The 26229-nt window shown below is 47.2% G+C and overlaps 1 protein-coding gene and 1 long non-coding RNA gene across 3 annotated transcripts in view; one reads left to right on the top strand and one right to left on the bottom strand.

The window, feature by feature from the left end:
* Positions 1-337: 337 nt before the first annotated feature.
* Positions 338-14802, bottom strand: LOC102155395. 2 transcript variants are annotated; one of them, XR_005353747.1, is made up of 3 exons: positions 14723-14802; positions 8825-8928; positions 338-1209 (listed from the first exon to the last, which is right to left on the bottom strand). It is a non-coding gene; the product is annotated as an uncharacterized LOC102155395 (long non-coding RNA). The 2 variants fall into 2 exon arrangements; XR_005353748.1 differs by having other exon boundaries at positions 14284-14791.
* Positions 14803-16476: 1674 nt separating this feature from the next.
* EZR (ezrin) overlaps positions 16477-26229 on the top strand; it is a 49871-nt gene continuing 40118 nt past the window's right edge. Inside the window, 1 exon segment of the mRNA NM_001286989.1 lies at positions 16477-16627. Within this exon segment, the coding sequence (NP_001273918.1) occupies positions 16616-16627 (12 nt within the window). The 5' untranslated portion in view covers positions 16477-16615.

The following is a 26229-nucleotide window of genomic DNA, read 5'->3' as shown; positions in this document are numbered from 1 at the left end:
TACAGATATAATTAAGGTAAAATAAGGTCAGTTCGAAGTAGGGTGAACCCTTAATCCAACATAACTGGTGTTCCTATAAGAAGAAAAGAGACACAGAGAGAAAGCAGCCATGTGATGAGCAGGAAGGGCCTGGATGATGTGGCCACAGGCCAAGGAGTGCCCGGGCTTGCCAGAAGCCAGAGAAGGTGAGGAAGGATCTTCTCCAGAGGATTTCCAAGGGAGCCTTGATTTCAGCCTTCCGGCCTCCAGAACTGTGAGATAATAAATTTCTGTTGTTTGAAGCCACCAAGCATGTGATGCTTTGTTATGGCAGTTCCAGGAAACTAATACACCAGGTAAAACGAAGTGTTTTAATAGAGGCATGCAGCAAGTATCACAAGACTTAGTCTGCTGTATAGAAAAGCAGACTGGGAAGGCCTAGAAAGGGGAAGAGAAAAAAGCATGCTGCCTTTGCACTTAGTCTTGAAGGTTAAGTAGGCTTCAGGCAGTGAAGAGGTGGGGCAGACGGGCTGAGGAGCACGCCCAGGCCCTGGAAAGGCAGCAGCCCGGGGCACAGAGGAGCCTCCGGCCAGCCTTGGGCGGGGTAAAGGCCCTGTGTAGGTGCGGCAAGGGCTGCAGAGATTGTCAGGCCGTCTGCCCCCAGCCTTGCCCGGGGGCCCCCTTCAGAAGAGGTCCAAGGTGTCTCTTCTGGGCTCAGGACCCCTCTTGCCCCTAAGCACATTTACTCTGCTGGACACGACAGCAAGCCAGCCCTGGTGCACCCCCTTTTCTGCTTGCTTACATAAGGACCCCGCCCTGCCCTGCTCCCGGTCAACTTGCCCTGCTCAGGCTAGGAGTCAGGTCTTCTGGGCAGGGCCCTCCATTCATTTGCGGGCCCCTCCCTGGGGACTGAGTCCTCCCTCTGACCTCTAGGTCTTGAATCTTCCCTGAGTGTGGTGACTCCTTCCAAGACCTTCCACCTATGATCAGTCCCACGGAGCTGCCTGGCTGTGTCCTCTGCCCAGCTGAGCCAGCCTCTCTGGCCCCACAGCTGGCTTCATTCCAGGTCCCAGTTCTTCCTGCCTTGAGCTGGAGCCCTGAAGGTCTGGGAGCAGGAGTGTGACATGATCCAAGCCATAGCTCTAGCTGCTGTGTCAGTGCTGAACTGAAAAACAGACCACGTGGAAGCTGTGTCTGGCAGGAACGGGGTGCTTGATGAGTATCTGTAGGCTAAATGAACAGATAAAAAAGGCAACAATATGAAGATTATTATGATTATCCAGGACAGAGGTACAGAGCACCTCAAAGTGGTCTTGCCCTGTTTTAGGTGCAGATGACAGCAGGACAGCAGGTCATGGGCTGTGTGATGCAGAGGGGAGAGGGAAGGCTTTCCCGTTCAATAGTCTGGCTTCAGTCCTGGAGCTCCTGTGCCTTCTGGCCACCTGCTTTGGAGAAGTGACTTCACCTCCATGCCTCAGCTTCCTCCCCATGGCACTCACCTGTGCACACCCACCTCTCAGAGCGACTAGGGAGACTGAATGTGGGTGCAGGACAGTTAAAGTTCACAGTGGCCTGCACATGGGGAAATGGGTCAGTGGGTGGTGGACCCTCTCAGCCAGACTCTAATTACTTGAAGGAAAAATCAAAGAATTGAGGCATCACTCAGGTTCTTAAAGGTCTGGGACACCTGGAGAGGGGGTTACCTGGCAGGCATGCAGACTCAGAAAATAAAATGAGGGCCAGTCTAGTGCCTTGCAGAGGATTGGCACTTACTAAGATAGTTGGGAAAACACAGACCAATTACACAAATGACCAGATCTGGGTGTGACATGAAAACGAAAAGTACAAGCCCAAAGCCAGCAGGGCTGCCCTGACACATGTTGTAGTGCCAAGACCCAGGGTCAGCACGGACCCTTGGGGCTGGCAGAGGGCTAGTGTGGTCCGAGTGGCTCTAGCTGGGGGAGAAATGGGCTGGAAACCAGGCTGGAAAACAGCAGGGGGAGTCAGGCCAGAAAAGAAGAGGCAGATCTGAGTGGAACTGTCCAGGATAAATCCAGAGGGTGTGGATGGGAAGGAGAAAAGGAGCTGTGGATGATGAAGATGTTTACAAGCAGTCTGACTGTCAAGCCGCCCGGAGTGCCTTCAGGGGTAATCTGAGCTGGGGCCTGGCTGGCAGAGCCTTGGAGTGGAAGCAAGGCTTCTTTTCCTGTTCACTCCCAGAGTCCCCTGGGGTGGAGGGGGCCAGGATGTTCTCCCAGTTATCCGCACAACAGACACGCACCGCCCCAGCCACATGCCTACGTCTCTTAGCAGCAAAGGGACCTTCTCAGATGACACAGCGCGCTGTTTTCCGTTGTTCAGAGGTCTGTGCTGCAAAGGTTCGCCACAACTATAATTGAGTAGAAGTGAACCACCACTCTGAATTCTACAACGGAACTTTTGAATTTGTAAAGAACCCATCACATTTAGTGATCAATGTGCATGCTAGAGACAAAAGTTAGGATAAAATACCCAGGTGGAGGGGTGCCTCGCTGACTCAGCCCGTACCCCTTGATCTCGGGGTTGTGAGTTTGAACCCCACATTGGGTGTAGAGATTACTTAAAGAATAAAACAAAATTAAGAAAATATATATCCGGGATGCCCCAGTGGCTCAGTTAAGTGTCCAACTCTTGATTTTGGCTCAGGTCCTGATCTCAGAGTTATGAGACGGAGCCCTGAGTCGGGCTCTATGCCCAGCTGGAGTCGGCTTAAGATTCTCACTCTCCATCTGCCCCTCTCCCTGCTTGCTCTCTTTTTTTCTCTCTCAAATAAATAAATATTTTTTAAAAATCCAAATGGAGTAGCTCAGCCTGTTCTGGACATATCCCAGCAGAGATCTTTATGAGATCCATTTATTTATAATGAGACCTCATAAAGATCCACATTAACAAAGAGGACTACCGGAGAGAAATCTGCCCTATCAGATGTGAAGTTATGCTGATCACAAATCCCCAGAGATGCCAGAACACACAGACCACCTGGCAGTCAGACCCAGTACACATGGGAACTTCAGGCAGGATAGAGGTGATGCCACCATTCAATGGGGAAAGGATGGGCCTTAAAGTGAATAAGCTGGGGAAACTGCCCCTCTGTGTGCAAAAAAATAAGACCATGTCCCTACTTAACTGTCCGTAGGGATGGACCATGTTTCCGAGGCGGGTAGAGACCTACATGTGGAAGGGTGAAACTAAAAAAGTTAATGAAAGAAAATGAAGACAATGTTTTTCCAAAATAAGGAAAGAAAATACTTCTAAAATCAAATGTTAAGGACATAAAACTATCAGGCAAGACATTAATGAATTCAAAAACAAAGAACACCATGAGCAAAATTAGTTTAGCTGATGGCGAATGTATTTGCACGGTCTAAAACTGGCAGGGGATTAATAGCCGGAAAACGTAGGAAACTCTTGCAAATGACAAGGAAACCCCTAAAAAAACAGGCAAAAGAAAGGAATAATTTCCGAATAAGGAAATCCAAAAGGCCAAGGCATAGTGGAACCACTCAAATATGTTAGTAATCAGAGGAATGCAGATTAAAGCAATAATAAGGTATTTTGAAGTTATCATCATGGCACCAAGTAAGTGTGGTCGGATGAAGATGTGAGACCCTCCCACCCATGCCCTGTTGGGGAGTGCATGTGTGAGAGCCATTCTGTCATTCCCTAGTCAATTTATACATATTCAGACTTTTTTTCTAAAGATTTATTAATTAATTTATTTATTTATTTGGAGAAAGCAAGCCGACACGAGTGGGAGGGGCAAAGGGAGAGAGACGATCTCAAGCAGATTCCCCAATGAGTGCAGATTTGCCCTCTCCGGGCTCCATCTCACGACCTGGGCTGAAACCTAGAGTGGAACATTTAACCAACTGAGCCACCCAGGTGTCCCTACATACTTAGACATTTGACTGGGGGGACCACTCATCTTGCTTAACTTTGGACAATCTTGGTTTATGCCTCTTGTCCTGGTATAATTATCAATAGTGCCCCCTTTCATTCTCTACATTGTCCTTGTTCGGGCAGCCTGGGTGGCTCAGCGGTTTGGCACCACCTTCAGCCCAGGGCATGATCCTGGAGACCTGGAATCAAGTCCCACGTCGGGCTCCCTGCATAGAGCCTGCTTCTCCCTCTGCCTGTGTCTCTGTCTCTCACTTTCTCTCTCTCTCTCTCTCTCTGTGTCTCTCATGAATAAATAAATAAAATCTTTAAAAAATAAAAAATAAATTGTCCTTGTTCAAATCATAAATGACATGACCACTTTCCTAGGACCCAACAATTTCACCGGTGATTGTACATACCAGTGAAACACTCCAGTTCATAGAAATCTGGATGCAATATTTATGGTGTGGGCGTAACTTGAATGTCTAATCCGGGAGACCGGGCAGGTAACATGGTGGATACTCACCAGAAGGATGATGTAAGTGTGAGGAAACCCATAGCAGCACAGGTGGACAATAATAATAATAATAATAATAATAATAATAACAAAAACACATCAGAAGGAGATATAAAATCTATATCATTTTTAAAGAAGATTTTATTTTTAAGTAATCTCCATACCCAACATGGAGTCAAGAGTTGCATGCTCTACTGACTGAGCCAGCCAGGTGCCCCAAACTCATATCATTTATATAAACTAAAAGTATGTGTACACAAAACAATATACATTTCGCAGAATATATATATAAACAAAGATATGCACTAAACACATTAGGATGATAAGGGAACAGAAAATAGGAATAAAAAGGGGGTAATTATAACATTAAGAGCTGGATTCAATTCCAATAGGTAGAATCTTCTGTGAAAGATCTCTGAGGTTAAATATTCAGTGAGTCACCCATAGATACATCTTAGTTGCTACTGTTTGCTAAGAACTCTTAGTGCTACCTGGAGTTGAAAGGAAAACATTTCGATTCATCCAAACACATTGATAGAATAAAAACATTGATTGAGTTCTGCCCTGTGTCAGTCACTGAAGTGGATACCAGGAAATAAGGACAAAATGTCTTCAAGGAGCCATAACCAAGTTCCTAACTTAAATTAAAACATTTCCACTAGTGGCACCTAGGTGGCTGAGTTGGTTAAGCATCTGCCTTCAGCTCAGGTCGTGACCCCGGGGTCCTGGGATCCAGCTCTGCATCAGGCTCTCTGCTCAGCAGGGAGTCTGCTTCTCCCTCTGCCCCTATCCCCTGCTGTGCACGTGGTTGCTTCTCTCTCTTTCTTTCTCTCTCGCCAGTAAATAAATAAAATCTTTAAAAAAATATTTTGACTAATAAAAAATTCCTTTTGATGTAATTAACCATAAACATAAATATTTGGACCAAGTAAGTCTAGTCTTAAATGCTTTGAGAGTTCGCATAGTACTTAGAATGGAGTCCGATTCACTATTTAGGGGAGACTTGATTCCTCAGTAGTGTTTTATTTTTTTTTTTAATTTTTTTTTTATTTATTTATGATAGGCACACAGTGAGAGAGAGAGAGAGACACAGGCAGAGGGAGAAGCAGGCTCCATGCACCGGGAGCCCGATGTGGGATTCGATCCCGGGTCTCCAGGATCGCGCCCTGGGCCAAAGGCAGGCGCCAAACCGCTGCGCCACCCAGGGATCCCCCCCTGAGTAGTGTTTTAAAACAGGGGAGAAAAACAATAAAACGGGAGAGATATAGTGGCTGGAAATGGGTATTCTCGATGGAGAAGAGAGAGGAGCCAGAAGAGGAGGGAACAGGTGTCTTGAGGGCCGTGGGAGACATTGGAGACGATATTGGAGGAGTGGTGGGATGGAAGAGGCCAGACTCTGATATTGCAGGGATCAGAAAGAGACAGATAAGGAGCCCTACTAGCTGAGCATCTTGAAATCTTTAATGAAAAGAGGTTTCATTGTTTCAGGAAATCTTGGGAGAATCCAAGCAGGAAGTTCACGGTGCTGAAACAGCACTTGAGGGTTGACTATGGTTTTCAGCTTGTGTGGAGCAGCCTGGTTTGGGGGGGGCAGGTGGTACCCATTAGTTTGAAGGTGCTCTTCTTTCCCACCCTGGTTTTGAAACAATGGAGAGCGTTATTGTAATAAAGCCACTATTGGGAATGCAGCCTAGATCCAAGGGCAGGCAGACATCTTAAAACTGAACCACAGAATCAGATGAGTGTCTGCCCTGCTGGAGGTGGCTCTGTACCACCACATCTACCACAAGTGTGGCCTGAAGGGGCAGAGCAGTCCTCTTTGCAGGCAGGCTATCTCCCAAGAGATAGAGAGACTAAGGGACAGCCAGCACATGACCAAATTCCTCTTCCAAGTGCACCAGTCAGAATGCATCAGGCCTCCTCTACTGAGGCAACCAGGGAGGCAGATGCATTACCCTCATGGAGTTCCCTCAGAGGGGAAGAAGTAGTCTACCTCCCATTTGAAAGTGAGGTCTTCCTCAGTTATGAGATCCTCTCAGTTGCAAGTTCTAGAAGGTTACGGCCAACCCTTGGGATAAAGGGAAGAGGACAGATAAGACCAGAATTCTGAGCTTTGGGACAGTCACAATACCTAGTTTGTCAGCATTACAATCTGTTTGATCCCTATCTGCTAGATAGTGCCCACCCTAAAGTCTACAAAACACGGGATGACAGGTTGACAACCTCAATGAACTCTGCTCTAAGACTTAACATATCTTTTTGATTGTGGTTGGGCTGTTTTGCTTTCTTTTGTAAAAACAATTTCAAAATAAATGCAAGTCTCAGGAGAGGCCTCTCTGACATACCAGCTTTGTGATAGGTGGGTCCAGGAGGAGAAACATGTTCTAGGATGGTCAGACATCTTTAGAAGAAGAAAGCTGCTTGGAATGGTGGCAGATCTGCACCCAATACCCACATGGTGTGCTAGGTTGATTCTGTGGCCTCTCGGAGCAGGTTTTGTGGCGACAGCGATGACAGATCAGAGGAGCTGGCCAATGACAAAGTGGTGGGACAGTGCCAGTCCAGATGCAAGACAGACTGTTGTGGCAAGGAAATACGCAGAAAACCAGAAGCTCCTCCTTTTTGTTAAGTGGGTATATATAAGAAGAAAGGACAGAGCTGGGGCTGGGCAGACAGCTCAGTCGGCGCCACAGCCATCTACACAGGGAGGGCCTGCCAGGGACAACGTGCACACAAAGGAGGGGACCCCTTCCCTGAACATCCCTTAAGTTATTAGCTGTGACAGACAATCCCCAAAACAGAAAGCATAACCACAAGAACTGTCTTTATGAATGTGCGGAATGGAAAGATTGGGTGGCAAGGCCTGGGGACAGCTTGTTTCCTACCACATCCAGACACACAGAGACCAGCCCCTGCCAGCAACGTCGCCTGCAGGGCAAGAGCATGTCTGCAGTGACAGCACTCTGGAGCTGAGTGGGATCTTACACGGCACCGGGTTGAACCCATATGTTCCACAGATAATAAAGCCAGTCTATGGAGCCCAAGGCAGTGGACATACCCACCCAGCCTACAGACGTGTGTTGTTTGGCTTGCAGAGTGTTTGGAAAAAAATTTTTTAACTAACTGCCAACATTTAAAAATTGGGAAAACTTGTGTTAAAATCAGGATTTCAAGCTTTTCTTGAAAGTTAGACGTGGGATAGGCCCACATTCCAGCTTGCCAACAGCCACAGGCAGAAACTGAGGGGTGGTGGCTAGGTCCTTCAGACCCTCCTGCTCCTCCTGTGAGTCTGGCTGCTTCCCCTTTAGCTGGGATGCCTGCCCTGCTAGCATTTTTGCCCATGGCATGGTCTGAAATGGTGTGCTGACAATCCCAGATCATGGCAGAGTTGGGACCAGCTCCAGGTCTTACAGTTGTCTTTGGACTCTACTACCCAGCCATCCACGCATTCCTGAATCAAATCGTTGGGGTCAGTTGAGGACCTAGTCCCGGAGGCAGCTTGGAATTGCAGATTGGCCAAGTGACAATGCCAAGTTCATGGAAATTCATGGGAAGTCTGGTAAGCCCTGAACAGCCAAAGGCCAAGTTTTATTAAGTGTGAACTTTAGGGGTTTCATCTGTCTTGCTCTCCACTGTAACCCACTGCACGACAAGAAGCAGGATCTCGATAAATATTTCTCGAATGACATACGTGATCCATGTTTCATCCTAAAGCATTGTTCAAGATGTTGTAAAGATGAGTTCATTCTGGACTCAGTCCTTTAGATATTCAGTAAGATCCAGCCAGTTCAGGTAACATTCATCACTTGCCACAAAAATTTGCCCTGTTAGCGAATGGTCTTTTTTTTTTTTTTTTCCCAGATTTTATTTATTTATTTATTTTTTTTTTAATTTTTTATTTTTTATTTTTTTTAAAGATTTTATTTATTTATTCATGATAGTCACACAGAGAGAGAGACAGAGAGGCAGAGACACAGACAGAGGGAGAAGCAGGCTCCATGCAGGGAGCCCGATGTGGGATTCGATCCCGGGTCTCCAGGATCACGCCCCGGGCCAAAGGCAGGCGCCAAACCGCTGCGCCACCCAGGGATCCCCAGATTTTATTTATTTAAGAGAGAGGGAAACAGAGATAGCGAGAGAGAGCACAGAGACAAAGGCAGGCTCTCAGCCGACTGAGCCCCCCAGGTGCCCCAGCTTTTTTTTAACTTTCATTTTAAGTGCCAAATCTTCAGTGTACATGTCAACTCTCTAGGATCCAGACATTTCAATGCTCAATGAGAGAATGTAGTCACTACAAACACACAGAGCTCTGTGTTTGATTCAGCCCAGTAAGTATTAACTGAGCTCCTATTATGTGCAAAGTTCCATTCCAAGTACTTGAGGTAGTAAAACAGCAGACATTGGCCTTACCTTCAAGGAGCTCACAGTTTGAGTAGACAACATTCCAAGAAGATGCTAAAATCACCTCCATCATGCTGGGTATTTATAGCACATTAACCGCTTTGTTAAGCTAGCTTTTGAAAAATTGAAAAGAAAGAAAAAGAATTTCATGATGATGTAAAAATATTTATGGTTTATATATTCTGCAACCAAACACCTGATTACTAATAACTAATTTATTTGGGAGCTAGTCAGTTTTCATATTATGTGGATTTTTTTTCCATATAAAACATTAAACCATGCAGAGAGGAGACAGATCAACTTCAGAGCACGGGCTTCTCCAGGGGAGGGCTCAGTGGGCTTTCCTGCTTTCTTTTTTTTTTTTTAAATCTGAAGACAATGTGATAAAATATTATCATGTTAAATCTGGACAGTGGGTACGTAGTTGTATACTGAATTGTTTTCTGAAGATTACACTATTTTATAATTTTTACAAATTATAAAATGACACGCAGAACAGACATAATAAGCCCCTTTCCTGAGAAAACTATCATTATGAACCCAAGGCCTCAGGGCCCCTGAGGAGTGTAGATGGGTCTGTCTCTGAGCTACGTGACCCCAGTTGGCTATACTTGTGTCATTGTCTGTTCTGTGTATTATTTCTGCCTCTTTGCCATCAAGCACTGTGTCTTACGGCTGGGCTGTACCGCTGTCAGAATATCTGCTTGTACCTTGCACCCTGCCTTCTAATCTGCTGTGTCCTGGGGCAAGAGCTAATCAAACTTGTTAGAATCCCCAGTAAAATGGAATTAAAGGAAACACAGATTCTAAATAGATGAAATTTTTTTTAAAAGATTTTATTTATTTATGAGAGATATACAGAGAGAGCAGAGACATCAGAGAGATACACAGAGGGAGAAGCAGGCTCTCTGCAGAGAACCTGATGTGGGATTCAATCCCAGGACCTGGGATCATGACCTGAGCCAAAGACAGAGGCTCAACCACTGAGCCACCCAGGTGCCTCTAAATAGATGAAGTTTTTAAACATTTCTTTCCCCTACCATCATCTGTTTTCTGATGGTGTTTTGGGCACCTGGGATCTAGGTAAGTAATGTGTTTCCATGGTTATCCATCCAGGGCATAGCAGTAAGGTTATTTCTTGGAAAGAAAACTAACCTGACTACACCGGCTTTGGTACCAATCAGCTGTGTTCATTCATTTGTTTATTCAACAAATATGCACTGAACATCTACTAGGTGCCAGGCACTGTTCTAGCTACTGAGGGCATAGTGATGAACAGACAGGAGCTTCAGTCCTTGTAGGGGAGGGCGACAGAAAACAAAGGCCTAAACAAGCAAGACAGAGCAGAGAGTGTGAAGTGCTCTGAACACAGCAAACCAGGTGAAGCAGCAAGAAGGGACCTGGGGATGGCACTTCACGTGAGAAAGTTGAGATGTGCCCTCAAGGAAGGCAGTATTTGGATAAAGGCCAGGCTGGCAGAGATGAGAGAGTGGCATCCCAGGCAGAGAGAGTATCACATGTGAGGTCCCTAAAGCAGGAATGGGGTTGATGCACTCACAGAACAGAAATGCCAGGCAGCTGGAACAAGGTGAGCACAGCACCAGGGAGATGGACCTCAGATGCAGGTGGAGAAGCAGGCAGGAGGGGATCTCACAAGGCCAAGGAAACGGTGTGAATGTCATGCTAAAATCCACTGGCTAGGGTATGACACGATTTGATATATTCTGCAAAGGGTCTGGTACCTCTGCTACACTGGACGCAGAGGGATAGGGATGAAGCGGGGTCAAGGGACAAAGAGGAATTCCGGCTGGCTTCTAGGTTTGGGACCAAGCAACAGAGTTTGGCTGCTCCTGCTGTTTGCTGAGAAGGGGAAGGTTGGGAGAAGGGCAGTTTTCGACAAATCAAGAGTCCTGGAGATATCCAAGTATAAAATTGTTGCTCAGGGGAGAGGTCAGGGCTGGAAATGTTATGTAAGCCTTGGGATCAGCTGACACGACCTAGGAAGTGACTGCGCACAGGTAAGCGCCCAAGAATGGGCTCTGGGCTAAGCCTGAGGTAGGAGGTTGGGGAGAGGGCACTGGAGAGGACAGAGGGGAAAAACAAACCCTAACAACAGAATGCTCCCAGGGACTGATTCACGCGTGGAAGGCTGCTTAGGAGGAGAAGATGAGGCATAGAAGTTTGGCTCCAGGATTTAGCAAGTTGAAAGTCACTGGCATCCTGACAAGAAAAGTCTGGGTGCAGGAGTGCAGACAATTAATTTAATTTCTGTGGAGCTGCTTCCTCTGTGAAATGTGGATGATGGAAGAGATGATATTTGAGGTCTTGTCCGTTACATACTGTACAATTTTTAAACCGGATTTTTTTTTTTTAGATCCTCATAAAATGGGGCGTCTTGGTGCCTCAGTTGGCTAAGCATCTGCCTTGGGCTCAGGTCATGATCCCAGGGGCCTGGGATTGAGCCCCCACATTGGGCTCCCTTCTCAGCAGGGAGTCTACCTCTCCCTCTGCCCCTCCTCCTGCTTGTGCTTTCTCTTTCTCAAATAAATAAGATCTTTAAAAAAACAAAAACAAAAACAAAAAAAGAGCATCTGCCTTCAGTTTAGGTCATAATCTCAGCCAAGGTCCTGGGATTAAGCTCCAAATTGCAGGCTCCCTGCTCAGCGGAGAGTCTGCTTCTCCCTCTCTGTCCCCCCTCATGCTCTCTCTCTCCGACAAATAAGTAAAATCTTTTTTAAAAATCTCAAAATGGTCAGAGATAAGAAAAATTATAAAAGAAGCTATGCTTTTAGAGAGTTTATTAGTCAAAAAGTTGTGTGGTCACTAATACTCTCCTACATAAAACTTGTAGGGTTATTTATGTAAATTTTTAAATAAGCCAAGGAAACTTTCAAATAGAACACCGAGTGGCCAGATTTCTCAGTGGACCCAAATGATGGAAGCTGTGCCATCAAGATAGTACCAAGAGACTCCTAGTATATTGCCCTGTGAAGACCCTTAAACATTATTTCTAGACACAAGGCAGCAGCCACCTGTCAGACCGTCAGGGTTCTTACTCAAACTTTGCTCCTGAATTTTCACACAAGGTTACTGAGTCCTGAAAAATAACCTCAATCGTTGTTTGGCCAAGGGTACCCTACGTATTTCCCTATTGCCTATTGACCGCTCTGTTGAAGTGAAAGGAGCTAGAGATGGTCATACTATTTGTGAACTTTTTTTTTTTTTTTGGTTGAGATAACCTGGCACCAGTGTGGAGACTGGCTCGGGGGTGATCTCATAGGAAAGCTGCCCTCGGCTAGATCAGGGAATGGTATCTAAGACTGTTGGCTCCGGGTTTTCTTACTTCCTCCCATGATATTGATTAATAAACGTGAACAAAAACCATGGCTTAGAAAAGACAGAGGTATAATTTCACAGAAGAATTGTGAAGAGAGAGACAATAAATAATATTGTCAGGATCCTGATACATCTTAAGTCAGCTGTTCTGAAATTTTGGTATGCATCAGATTCACCTGGGGGCTTGCTAAAACCATAGAGCCCAGGGTTTACCTGAGCCTTACTGGCTTGTGATTCCTGGAGGGGGCTCCTTGAATGATTCCAAGGCAACTGAAGCTTCAGGGCCACTGTCCTAAGCAATTCTCTCTCTCTCTCTCTCTCTTTTTAATATTATTTATTTATTCATGAGAGACAGAGAGAAGCAGAGACATTGGTAGAGGGAGAAGCAAGCTCCCTGCGGGGAGCCCGAAGTGGGACTCATCCCAGCCACCTGGGGATCATAACCTGAGCCAAAGGCAGATGCTCAATCACTGAGCCACCCAGGTGCCCCTGTCCTAAGCAATTCTCATAGATGCCTTGGAATTGGTTCTTCTGTGTGTGTTGGGGAGGGCGGGGGCAGGGAAGGAGTTTAGGTCCCAATGTCAGATGAAAATAAATTACCCCTGGTAAATCCTCTTAAAACACTCATAAGATACAGCAGGAATGTTTTTGCAGAGGAAGAAAACCCTGTAGAGCAGCACGTAAGGATAATGCTTACAGTAAGACACATGAGGAATGCGTATGCAAACTATATCTTTATACTATTCTAACTTACAGGAGAAAAGTATGCCTAGAAGTCAAAATGCTCAAAAAAAAAAAAAAAGCAAAATTAAATGCTCCATTTTATGACTTAGTGACACAAAAACACCATGAAATATATATTATAAAGTCCATTTTACGGATGAAGAAGTGGGAGCTCAGTCACTTTAAAGAGATTTGCCCGAAATGATTGGCATGTCAGTAATGGAACCAAGATTCAGACTTAGTTCTGTTTGCTCTTTTCATTAAACTTTTTGAGATAACTGTAGATTCACATGTTGTAAGAATGCAATCTTTTCATTTTGATCACACTGCCAGAGGCCAGTTCTTTTTTTTTTTTTTTTTAAAGACTTTGAGATAGAGAGTGAGAGTGCACAAGTCGGAGGTGGGGAAGGGGCAGAGGGAGAAGCAGGCTCTCCACTGAGCAGGGAGCTCAATGTGGGACTCAATCTCAGGACCCCGGGATTATGAACTGAGCAGACTCTTAACCCACTAAACCACCCAGATGCCCCAAGGGCCAGTTCATTTTTAAGCATTCCCCTGAAGGGTAAAGTTCAGAAATGCTTCAGAAGGTCTTGGGCCACTGCTCTTTTAAACATCTAATTTAAAAGACAATATGCTAGGGGCAGCTGGGTGGCTCAGTGGTTGAGCATCTGCCTTTGGCTCTGGGCATGATCCCGGGGTCCTGGGATGGAGTCCCATATCAGGCTCCCCGCGGGAAGCCTGTCTCTGCCTATGTCTCTGCTTATCTCTCTGTGTCTCTCATAAATAAAAAAATAAAATCTTTAAAAGAATAAATGAAAAAAAACCTATGTGCTATAAACTGGGTAAAAAAAAACAAAACACAAAAAACAATAGATCAGAAGCACAGTGTCAGGAGAGTTGGAACCAAAAATGGCTCCCAAGGCTCCAGGCAGTGATAAGGAGGGAGAGAGGGTGTGCGAGGAGGACATGTCCAATCGGAACCATTGTCACGGTAGGTTATTTAATATCTTTTCATAGTTTTTTCCTACTGCACTTACCCTTCCATCTCCATTTTAATATTAAAGTCTCTCAGAATAAACGCACTTGTCAGAATACAGGACAAAGGCCTCGGGCCTCACCGGGGCCTCTGCCCTGCTGTGGACCTGCAGCTGAGAGAGGGTCACAGGTGCCTACTGACAAGGGTTACCCCATCAGTGGTCTGTCCCTGTGGCAGGTTAGGCATTAGGAGGAAGCCCTCACTGTGTTAGGTACTTAGCATGCATGATCTCATTTAATCCCTAAAGCCCACAGAGTATCTCCATTCTACACAGCAGGAAACGGAGTCTTATTTGGTGCTTTGCCAAAGTGACCGGCTACTCTTTGTACCAGGGCAGATTTAAGCCCTGTTCTAGGCATCTTACATATATTACCTCTAATCCCCATAAGGACTCCATGAAAAGGGTGCCATAATTATGCCATTTTGCAGATGCGAAAGCACTAACTTATTTAAATAACTCTCTCAGCCCAAGAAGTTAGTGGTGAGCCCAGGAAGGGAATCCAGGAGAGGCTCTGGTCTCAAGCCTGAGCCGGCATCACAACCACCTGGACGCAGGAAGGCGCAGACTGCTGGGCCCCAGCCCCAGTTTCGGACTCCGGGGGCGGCCCCTGTGAATTTCCGCTTCTGCAGGTTCACAGGTGAGGTCGGAGCTGCTGGTCTGAGGACACAGCCCTAGAGTCCGCTGCCTTAGTCACTGTGCAACAAATCCCAGGGGCCACCGAAGTACACGTGTTTTTAAAAGTTCCTCTTGGGGAGCGTGTGCAAAAATTATTGAAAATGATTCCCAGAATCTCTGCCCGCGGAGATTTTACCATAGTCCGCGGTGAGTCAAGTCAGACGAGACCGCACCGTGTCCCCGACGCCGAGCGCTCGGCCGCGGGGCGCCTTCTCCCGCCGAACCCGAAGGCAGGGGCGCGGCCCACGTGCGCCCCGACGCAGCGGCCCCGCCCGCGCCCCCAGCGGCCTGCCCGGGCACCCCACCGCGGCCGCCCGCGCGCCCAGCTTTTTTGACGTTATTTTGGTGTCCCTTGGCCCTCCGTGGAGCGAACGGTCTCACGCCTTAGGCGTCTGCAGCCAGAGACACCGCAGTGGGGTCAGACTCGGCCACGCTCTCGGCGAGCGGGCGCGCCCACCCGGGTCCCCGCCGCCCTGGGGGAAGCCGGCGGCGAGGGGCGCCCCGGGGCCGGGCCGCAGCCATGTTGCGCGCCGGGAGCGCCTGGCGGGGCGGGCGGGGCGGTTAGGGGCGCGGCCCCGGGACCCCGCCCCGCCGAGGACTCTCGGGAGCTCGCGCGGCGGGCGCACAGCGCGGACACACCGGCAGCGGGGAGCGCGCGGTCCTCTGCAGGCGCCGCGGGTGAGCGGGCGCGTGGCCCGGGCGGGGGGCGGCGGGCGGCGGGCGGCGGGGTTCGCGCCCCGAGGGGGGCAGGTGTGGCGCGGCCGGCCGGGGGGGTGCGCGGGCCCGGAGCCGGTGGTCCTGGGAAGAGCCGCGCTCGCCCCGCCGCCTGCCGGGCTCGGGGTCCCCTCGGCTCTGTCTCCGGGCGCAAGCAAGCGGCAGGTGGAGCTGAGCCTGCAGGTGTGGCCGCCCCCGCCGCTCCGGCCCGTCCGCCGTCGGCTCCGTCCCCCAAGTGCCCGCCGAGCCCGGGCCGCGTGGGCGCGCGTCCTGCCCGGCCCCTCCCGCCGCGCCCGGCCCGCGGCCCTCCGGCCCCTCCGGGGCGGGGACCATTTTTAAAAAGTGTTTCTCAAAGGCTTGACGGTTGCGGTTTCAGCCGTGGGGCAAACGGTTGCTTCACAAAGTGAAACTTGGTGTCTGCTGGGCTCGGGGCTGGCTTCCTGGAAGTCCGGGGAGCACCTCGGAGGACGCCCCGCCCGCTTGCGCGTCCCCGAGTGGGGCCCCCTCCGCCGGGCCCCCTCCCCACTAGGTCCCCTCCACCCGGGCCACCTCCCTCGGGGTCTCCTCCCCACTAAGTCCCCACCCCCGGGCTCCCTCCCCAGTAGGTCCCCACCCCCCCGGGCCCCCACCCCCCGAGGTCCCCTCCCCACTAGGTCCCCTGCCCCGGGGCCCCTCCGCCGGGGCCTCCTCCCCACTAGGTCCCCTCCTCCGGGCCCCCTCCCCACTAGGTCCCCACCCCCGGGCCCCCTCCCCACTAGGTCCTCACCCCCCGGGCCCCCTCCCCACTAGGTCCCCTCCACCCGGGCCCCTTCCCCACTAGGTCCCCTCCACCCGGGCCCCCTCCCCACTAGGTCCCCACCCCCCCGGGCCCCCACCCCCCGAGGTCCCCTCCCCACTAGGTCCCCTGCCCCGGGGCCCCCTCCCCACTAGGTCCCCTCCACCCGGGCCCCCTCCCCTCTGGGTCCCCACCCCCCCGGGCCCCCTCCCCTCTAGGTCCCCACCCCACCCACGCCCCCTGCGCGGGCCTCCTCCCCACCAAGTCCCCACCCGCGCCGGGCCCCCTCCCCCTTCCCCCGGTCCCCTCCCCCGCGGGGCCCGCCCGGCCCGCCGTAATTGCAGGTTGGGCGGTGACTCAGGCGGGCGCCCGCCCGGCCGGTTCTTAAGCGGCAGCGCGGGGCGGGCGCGGAGAGTCGGGCGAGGCGGCGGCTGCGCGCGCTGAAGGGCGTCCGTCTGCTGCAGGTCCCGGGAGCGGTCTCAGCTGCTGCGGCCGAGTCGAGTTTCCAGCGGAGTGAGGAAAGCCCGCGAGGAACCCAAGATGCCGAAGCCAGTAAGCGGCCGGGACCCCGGGGCGGGGGCGGGCTTCGTGGGTCGGGGAGGGAGCTCGCGGGGGCCGCGCGCCCTGCGGTCCTTCTGTTCGGGAGCCCCCCCCCCCCCCCCCGCCCCAGGAGTTTATGCTCTTTTGTAAAAGAAAGTTCGGCCTGCTTGAAAACTCTATTCTAACGTCGCTCGGAAGTTTCTCAATAAGAAGTTGTCCAGGTGACGGAGGGGCCGCTGGCTTCCGACGACGCCCGTCGGCTCGAGTCCTTGGGTGGGTCGGGACCGGACCCGCCCACGCCCTGCTCTGGGGCCTGAGCGGCCGGGCTCGGGCTCCGTCTTTCTGGCTGCAGCTGCCTGCCAGCCGCGCTCCGCGCCCCCGGGGGTGCTGGTGGCTGCAGGATCCCTGTCCCTGACAGAGGTTGGGTAGTGACCTGAGTCGCCGATGAAGGAGGGCGGCCCTGCTCTCCGGTCGTGCGCCCCGGGGCCGCCTCGTAAACGTCCGCACCCTGGTCCCCTGAATCTGATTGTGTTGCTCCCAGGGTTAGATCCCCGCCCAGGCTGGGGGGGGAGGGGGGACGTTCATTTAGTGGGGGGAGCAACGCAGGTTCTTTGTGACCAGCATTTCTTGGAAAGCTGTCTGTATCTACCTGCTTTAACACAGGGGAACTGTGGCTAGATGTTGGGGAGAGGATTTGACATTTTTTTAAAGGTTTTGACTCAGGATGGAAGAAGATACGTGCATTCATTACAAATTGCACTTAAAGATATAGAATTCTAGTTTTTCAAACGAGTTCGTTCTGTAGTCCATGCTAATGCATTTTCCAGCAGCAAGTCGTAGAGTCTCTAAAAGGAGTTCTTTATTAATCAAGGGTTTACTGTTAGATTAAATAAATTACTATGTTAATATGCTATCAGCTTCAGAAACCAATATAGTTTTTGTCTAGATTACATAATTAAGATGATTGATTCGTGCTGCAGAAAATGTTTTTTCCTACGCAAAACTCTTCTTTTTGTTTCACACTTGGCACATGGCACCCAGGCTTTACAATGCCTGTGATGTAAAACTGATGTAAACTCAACCAGTTACTCAGGGCACAGCCCCATGCAGCCTTTTGCTGAGCAGCCGTCAAGACGTTACCGTAGGTATTGGTTTTCTTTATTTCACTGAAAACAGGCAGAGTTTAGCTTTTAAGATATCACTCTGAAAAAAGGCAGTAAACCAGTTTCCTGTCACTGCTTTTCTTTCTCATTTCTCAAAATGATCTGTGATTTCTTTTATTCTTTTTATTGCAGTAAATATACGTAAAAATACAATTTGTTATCTTAATCATTCTTTTTTTTATTTTATTTTATTTATTTATGATAGTCACAGAGAGAGAGAGAGAGGCAGAGACATAGGAAGAGGGAGAAGCAGGCTCCATGCACCAGGGAGCCCGACATGTGGGATTCGATCCCGGGTCTCCAGGATCGCGCCCTGGGCCAAAGGCAGGCGCCAAACCGCTGCGCCACCCAGGGATCCCCATCTTAATCATTCTTAAGTGTATAGTTCAGTGGCATAGGTATATTCACCACCACCATCCATCTCTACAATTTTTTATCTTTTGAAACTGAAACTCTAACCATTAAATACTAACTCCCCATCCTCTCCCCCAGCCCTTGGTACCCACCCTTATACTTCCTGTCTCTACCACTTTGACTACTCTTAAGGTCCTCATATAAGTGGAATCACACAATATGGTCCTTTTGAGACTGACTCACATCACTAGTATACTGTCTTCAAGGTTCATCCATGTCGTAGCATGTGTTAGAATTTCCTCACTTTTTTAAGGCTCTTTTTTTTTTTTTTTTTTACTACTTACGGCAGGTATATTTTAATTGTATAAAGATAGATACATTTGAATGGTTGGGGTTTTGGGCTTCTACCTGAATCCTTGAATTCAGCAGGCACAGTAATTTTGATTGATATCTAAACTGTCAGTAGACAACTAAAACAGTGTGAATGAAATATTTATTTGCTGTTTTTTCTCAGTATTACTTCTCGAATCACCACTTGTTAGATTGGGTGTTCACTCATTTAGCAAGCATCTGTCCTGCAAGCTGTGTGCACAAGGCGTGGATAGGTGAGACCAAGCTTGTCTCCGGGGAGCTTATAGTCTAGGACCCAAGCCAGAACACGCACGAATGCTGAAGTAGAAGCTGGAATACTGAGTACCACCAAAGAGGGGGAGAGGCTTAGGTCAAGTGCAACACCGTTGGGAGGAAAACCATCCCATGGGGAAATGCGTAGACTTTATTGAAGTTATCCTTCAGCTGAGAAGTTACCCTTCAGCTAAGTCTTGCTCGAGGGCTGTGGGTAGGATTTGATCAGCGTGGGTACTCCACGGGAGGCACTATTATCTGGTTTTGCTTTTCCCACAACTGTTTTGGGGCTCTACTCATGTAGACTTCCAAGGAGGAGGGTTTGAGGTCCAGAAGACACCACACCCTCTGCTCAGCTGATTGTTTGACCTTGTGGGCCCCTCTCATCTGGGGAGAGGCGCGGGGGGTTTGTGTCCAAGGATCTGGCTCAGGAAGCAGGCCTTGTGCCAGTGGTTCAGCCAAGGGTGACCTGGGGTCCTCCTTCCTCTTTACTTCTTAACTACCACACTTGCTTTCTTCATTGTGATAGGAAGGAGGCATAGGGCGGTAGAAAGGAAAACCACAGCAGTCAAGTTTAGGAATGATGCAAGCCAAGCTCTCTTAAATCTTTTCTGAGCTTAAGGGGTACTGGCAGATGCTGTAACTTCATTTCTAAAGTTTTGATGTGAAAGTTTTTAATATAAAAGATTTTTCCTTTCCGTAGGAAAACTGAAAGCATGTTCAAAATTCCACCCTGTGCCAAAATGTTAAGATAATTTCTGAGATTACTTTGCCTCTCTGGGAATATATAGCCTTTTCCACTAAATTTTTTTTCTGTACCCACTGTGGAATAAGTCCTTGTTTCTTAGCTTCATGTTGCAGGTTCCTGGTCTATAAAATGGGGCTGCTGGCAGTACCTAATTCATAATGGTACATGAGACAGTTAATGTCCATTAAATATTTTAACAGACAGGATTTACTGAATCTACTGGTTCATTTTCCAGCAAACCCCCCCCCCCCCCCCCCCCCCCCCCCGCCCCAATCAATTGAGGAGGACACATGGGATGTGTTTTCTGTGTATCCCTCCTTCACCGCGGGCAGATGGTGAATTAGATAGCTAAGATTTTCCCATGTGGTGAGAAGTGCTGGCTAGGATTAGTCATTTATCATCACACTGTTTGTAAGGCACAGTGAGTCTATTTGTACATTCATCCATTAGTTCAGCAGGCATTTATGCATTATTCTGCTAGAAGTTGAGGCTACCAAGATGAGCAGACACAGAAATATTCCCTGGCGTCGTGGATTTACAGTCTGGTGATTGGAACAGACAGTAATCCTAGAATAACTTGAGTGCATATAATGGCGTTTCTGTGGTGGTTATTGGCAGAAGTGTTAGGGAAGACAGGAAGGCACCCCAGGAGGTGATGACTGTTCAAGCAATGTGAGGAATGGAGGGGTCTTTACTAGGTGAAGGAGGGAAGCCAGAGCAAAACAGCTAGAGGGAACAACTTGTACAAAGGTCCTGTGGTGGGAGGGGAGTAGGATGAGTTCAGGGTTCTAGATGAGAATGTGTATGGCTAGAGAGGAATATCAGGCCAGCTGTGCAGAGCCTAGCAGGCCATAAGAGGGCATTTTCAGGACTTAATTCAGGGGGAAACACTGAAGGGTTTTGATTGGAAGGAATTTGGCTTTTGAAAGGTCATTTCAGCTGCACTAAGAGAATCAGTAGGAGGGAGGAGGTGAAGGTGCAAGGGTAGACTCTTGGAATAGCGTGGACCATGGGAGTGTGATGCAAATGGAGAGAAGTGGATGTGTTTGGGAGCTCTTTGATAGGACTTGGTGGGTAAATTGGGTGCAGAGGGCAGAGTGTAGCTGACTTCTGGAGTCTGGCTTGCATAACTGGTTGGATGGTAGTGCCATTCACCGAGATAAGGAACCTGGAAGAAGACCAGGTGTGGAAGGGAGGGTTGAGAGTTTGGTTTGTACTTGCTGACAAATTTGTGACTGTGATCAATGAAAGGAGTCCTTGCCTTCTTCCATGTTTATAATTGCAACCTCCTAAAATACATACAAATGTCAGTATTTTTCTTAAACTACAGTGTGTTTTAAATTCACATAGACTAAAAGTAATCCAGCTTCATCACACGTGTATACTGCACACACATAAAGTTAAAAGTTAGGTTTTCATGCTTTATTCTCAAACTTTGGCATATGTAATTCTCTGGACACCTGAAGATTCCCGGGTCCCTCACAGTACTACTGAATCCCCATCTTTAGGGCCAGGTGCTTTCAGTAAGCTCTCCCCAGATGGATCTGATGGACTTTGGGAACTGCTGATTTCATAAGGAAAAGGTAGTTTATATATTCATTCCCTCGGAATCTCTGCGATGCAGGGAGGCCCTCTTGATGGGTGGGGTTGATGCCGATGGTTGTGTGTGAGCAGAGACCAGAACCCATGGTATGTTTAGGGGGACAGCAAAACCCAGTGTGATTCCAAAGCATCCATTCAGGCAAATGTTCATGCAGGCTTGGGAGTGGATATTGAGTCGCCTTCTTGAAGTTAGTTGCAACTTAAATGCCATGGGTGCCATCACTGGTATTTGGAATGTGGCTGGGGTGGGGATGAAGAAGATAACTGGATGGATCTCAAACTCCAGAAAGACAGGAGCTAAGATGTCTAATTGGATCTCTCTGATTCAAACTTATCTCTGCAGGAGTCCAGTTGCAGAGCTTAATTTGGCAGTGACCAGTGGGCTCTCTCAAATTTTGGTTTTCTTGTTTTTAAAGGGGAAATAGAGGCAGCCATTGTTCATTAAATAGCAGGGAAGAGAGATCCCATTCCTCATTCCTCTTTTTCTCTTCTGGTCTTCCACACTGGCTTCTCTGGTTAGTCACTGTCCTAAGTAGTAATGTGATTTCTAACGAAAACTTTAATCAGTTTATGAATACTTACAGTTTGGGAAAGGAAAACAATATTGCTATTCTTACTGAATTATGATTACTCTATTTTACTTAAACTTCTGGGCTTCTTTGACATTTTGAAGATTCTTAGGCTGATTCAGTATATGCCTGCTTCACCTCTGATCTGAAGCAATAAAATTCACAGCCTGCTTTTAAAATCGGTGAATGCATTTTGAGTTATTCCTAATATTTTATTTCATTTCAGTGGTAGCTACACTTAGGGGAATCCCCAGTTACTCCAGTTGGTTTTGTTTTGTTTTGCTTTGCTTTTTTTGTTGTTGTGTTTTAAGTAGGCTCCATGCCCAGGGTGGAGCCCAACCTGGGACTCTGTCTCACGACCCTAAGATCACAACTTGAGCCAAAACCAAGAGCCAGCCAGGCACCCCAGCTCCAATTAGTTTTTAAGTTAAGCACTAAATGTATGGTTGCCACTACTAATTAGAGAATATTTACTGAAGAGACTAAAAGATTGCATTATTTTCCTTCTAAGAGTCTTACCATTCATGTCTGTGGCATAAAGAATGAAGATCTTATTGTAGACTTCAGTAGTTTATTTAGTAATCTCTACATCTGATGAGGGGCTCAAACTGAGGACCCTGAGATCAGGAGTCATGTACTCTTCAACTAAGCCAGCCAGGCACTCCTAGTTGTTTTGTTCTCTTTTAGAAAAGAAATGATGCTATAATATGACTTAGAGACTTTTTTTTTTTTTTTAAGATTTTTATTTATTTATTAGAGACGACAACAGAGAGAGGCAGAGGGAGAAGCAGGCCCCATGCAGGGAGCCTGACGAGGGTGATCCTAAGCCACCGGTGTGTCCGACTTAGAAACTTTTGGCTAAAAATGCTTAGCCCCCGTGGCCCAGCAGCCCCCATGGCCCAGCAGTTTAGCGCCACCTTCAGCCGGGGGTGTGATCCTGGAGACCCGGGATCGGGTCCCACGTTGGGCTCCCTGCATGGAGCCTGCTTCTCCCTCTGCGTGTGTCTCTGTCTCTTTCTCTGTCTTTCATAAATAAATAAAATCTTTTTTTAAAAAAGCTTAATATATAGTTAATGAACATAATTTTTCCAAATAAAAATGCAAAGCCATATAAAGAATAGTTTCATAATTTAGTATTTAACCTGTACTTTGGCAAGCTATCTAGCTTCTAGGAACCTCCATTTTATCATCTGTAAAATGGGAGTAACATTTTTATTTTTTTTTTTATTTTTTTATTTTTTTGGGGAGTAACATTTTTAAATGAAAAGAATTCTACATAAAATATACAAAGCTCGTGTCTATGAAATCCAAATAATATGTCTCCAGATGCCATCTGCTCTGTGTATGTCTTGTGTACGTTTTTTTCTGAAAACGTCACAAATTTTTTAATGGAAGGCATAGCCAAAACTAAGGGTTTTAGTTTCCTAGTTGCTATTAGCCAGGTAAAGTTTGTCAGTAGGCCTTTCTAAGAAAAACAGCAATGTGAAATGTATGGGTTATTTAGTGAAAGGGAACACTCTTACCTCTCTTTCTCATCCTCTATGTCTTCTAGTTGTCAGAATTCCCTGGGAGGTCATATGGGCTCCTTCCTTATTCATTGAAGTCCTGTTTTATGCCATTACATCCTAGGTGGTCGTATAAAATTAAGGTAGATTGTTACCATTAAGGGATTTTTAGTCTAATAGGGGAGTCAGATATGTAAGCAAAGAATTAAAATGCAGTATAATAAGTATGATAATGGAGCTACATAGGGAAGAAGATGAAGTGTGCCTTGGAGAGCTAGGGAAAGCTTCCCAGCCAGTGAGATGCTTAGGTGGGTGTTGAGGGGTGCATAGGAGCTCACCAGTGCATCAGAGCAGAAGGGCATTTAAGGCAGCAACAGTCAGTGGTGGTTCTATCTTGTGTTGTGAGTCACAGTCCATTCTCTAGGCTCTTCTTTCTCTCTCTCTCTCTCTTTTTTTTTTTTTTTAAGATTTCATTTATTCATGAATGACACAGAGAGGAGAGGCAGAGAAAGACGCAGGCTCCCTGCAGGGAACCCAGTGTGGGACTCAATCCCAGGACCCTGGGATCACAACCAGAGCCAAAGGCAGACATTCAACCACTGAGCCACCCAGGCTTCCCTCTAGGCTCTTCTTAATACCTATAGATAAATGGTAATACTGGTTCAAAGAACATGGAAGACTGCATTAATTATATTTTTAATGTGTAATATATTTGATAAAATCAAACCTTAAAAGCAAAATGACCTTGACCCAACTTTTATTGGATCGTGGGGATCAATTGGACGTGAGGATCAAACTGTAATAGCAAGTATAGCAGATTATGCTTACCTTTTTGTTAACTTTAAAGATACTTTCCACATCCTATTTTTTTCTATATTTGCCTGAAAGTCAGTTCCTATGTCAAAAAATTGTAATCAGATATTATCATAAATAATTGTTTTTACTTTAGGATAGTATAGGTCAAGACTAAATATGACTGTGACTGGTTTTTATAGGGGCCACACACTAGGAACGGTTTTCACATTTTAAAAAAATATTTATTTATTCATGAGAGGCACACAGAGAGAGAGAGGCTGAGACACAGGTAGAGGGAGAAGCAGGCTCCATGCAGGGAGCCTGATGTGGGACTGGATCCCGGATTCCGGGATCACGACCTGAGCTGAAGGCAGACGCCCAACCACTGAGCCACCCAGGGATCCCGTGGTTTTTACACTTTTATTTATTTATTTATTTTAATTTTTATTTATTTATGATAGAGAGAGAGAGGCAGAGACACAGGCAGAGGGAGAAGCAGGCTCCATGCACCGGGAGCCCGACGTGGGATTCGATCCCGGGTCTCCAGGATCGCGCCCTGGGCCAAAGGCAGGCGCTAAACCGCTGTGCCACCCAGGGATCCCGTGGTTTTTACACTTTTAAAGAGTTGTTTAGAACAAAAGTACAGTAACATGTGACAGACACTGCAATGGCCCCCCAAAGCCTAAAATACTTATCTGGCCCTTCACAGAAAAATTTGGTAACCTCTGCTTTAGGATAAAAATAATTACTTAAATATATTCTTGTATATATTTTATGACAAAGCTAATAATATTTCCAAGCAGATCGACACCAGCTGTTCCAATTTTTAAAAATTTCTAATCAAAGAGCAAATAATCTGTTAGCCAATATTAGGTGCATCACAGGCTGTGAGCCTGGCAGGTATTGAGAAGGCTGCTGTCACCTAGGAGCAGGCACGGGTGGTGTTGAGGGAATATTTTAAACAAGGCTGGTGCTCCAGCAGATCTTTGTTGTATAGACAAAGTGGTAGTATCTTGTGTCACACTGGCTAAGCCGTTGTATGATGACAGACTTCTGGCGGACAGCAAAAGGAAGCAATTTGTATCTGATATCTGAGTTGAAAGGAGAAGATTATATAAATGAGTTGTTTTTTTAATTACTGACAATTTGAAATTAACTTTTGACGCACTATAGTCTATGTATGAATTTCTGACTGTACATAGTTTTATAATTCATTCGTTAGCTCTATCTAAAATAGAACCCCTTTCAACTGTCCACCCTTTAGTAAGTTTTATTTTACTTACTAGAACTTAGTTCTATCTATAACAGTGTTAGATACTTGGGTTTGGTTTTGTTGGGTGTGTGTGTTTGTGTGGGTTGTTTATGTTTTGTTTTTTGTGATTTTCTTTGCTGGCCACAAAGCAAGATGCAAAGTGGTTAAAAAAGAAAACCATCATTACCGGCTTCAGGAACAAACTTTGAGTTCTTGCTTTATTGGCCTTATTAAATTATTGCTTATTGGTATGTAAACATGCCTGCCTCTTAGAAGCTATTCTGGGTGAGCTTCTCATGTCCCTGTGCCCGTCCCCCTTACCTGTGAAACACTGTCCAGGGGATCTAGCACAGAGGTTATGCTGAGGCCAGGCAGGACATCCCGGCACTGGAAGCTCCTGGCCCTGTGCCTAGTGCCGAGGACAGTATATGGAGAGGAACTCAACTTGTCACTACTAAATTCTTATCTAATTAAAAACTTTGTATTTCATGATGGGGATTCTTTTTTCTCACGTAGCCTGGTATTGCAATAGAATTTACCTTGCATTTTTGTCCCTTTACTCCCTCAATGAGCATCAGCCCCATCCCTAATGTTCACTTGTTCATTAACAATTAGAGTACCTGCTGTGTGCCAGGTTCTTAGTTCCCGGAGGTACACTTGTTGACAAAAAGGGGGAAACCTCTGCTTCCAAATCCTTAACATAAAGTCAGGGAGTGATAGCAACACTGTTGTTGGTTTTTTTCATCCAGGCTTTGCCAAAAGGTAGAGAGGCTTTTAATTCTCACTCTTTGTTGAGTGAAGAGTTAAAACCACTGGACAGACTGACCTTGTGACTGGACAGAGTGTGGTTTACTTTTGTCTGTTTGTTGTTGTTTGGTAAATCACTCATGCACTGGACAGTGAGCCAGGATACTTCTCTAAGAACTTGTTTTCAAGTAGGTTTGATGATAAGCATGTCATCCTTTGTCATACCCACATAGATTCTGTCATCATTTCTCAGAT

Source organism: Canis lupus, chromosome 1 (genome assembly GCF_011100685.1).
Source record: "Canis lupus familiaris isolate Mischka breed German Shepherd chromosome 1, alternate assembly UU_Cfam_GSD_1.0, whole genome shotgun sequence".
NCBI lineage: Eukaryota > Metazoa > Chordata > Mammalia > Carnivora > Canidae > Canis > Canis lupus.
This window is presented reverse-complemented; position numbering and strand designations above follow the sequence as displayed.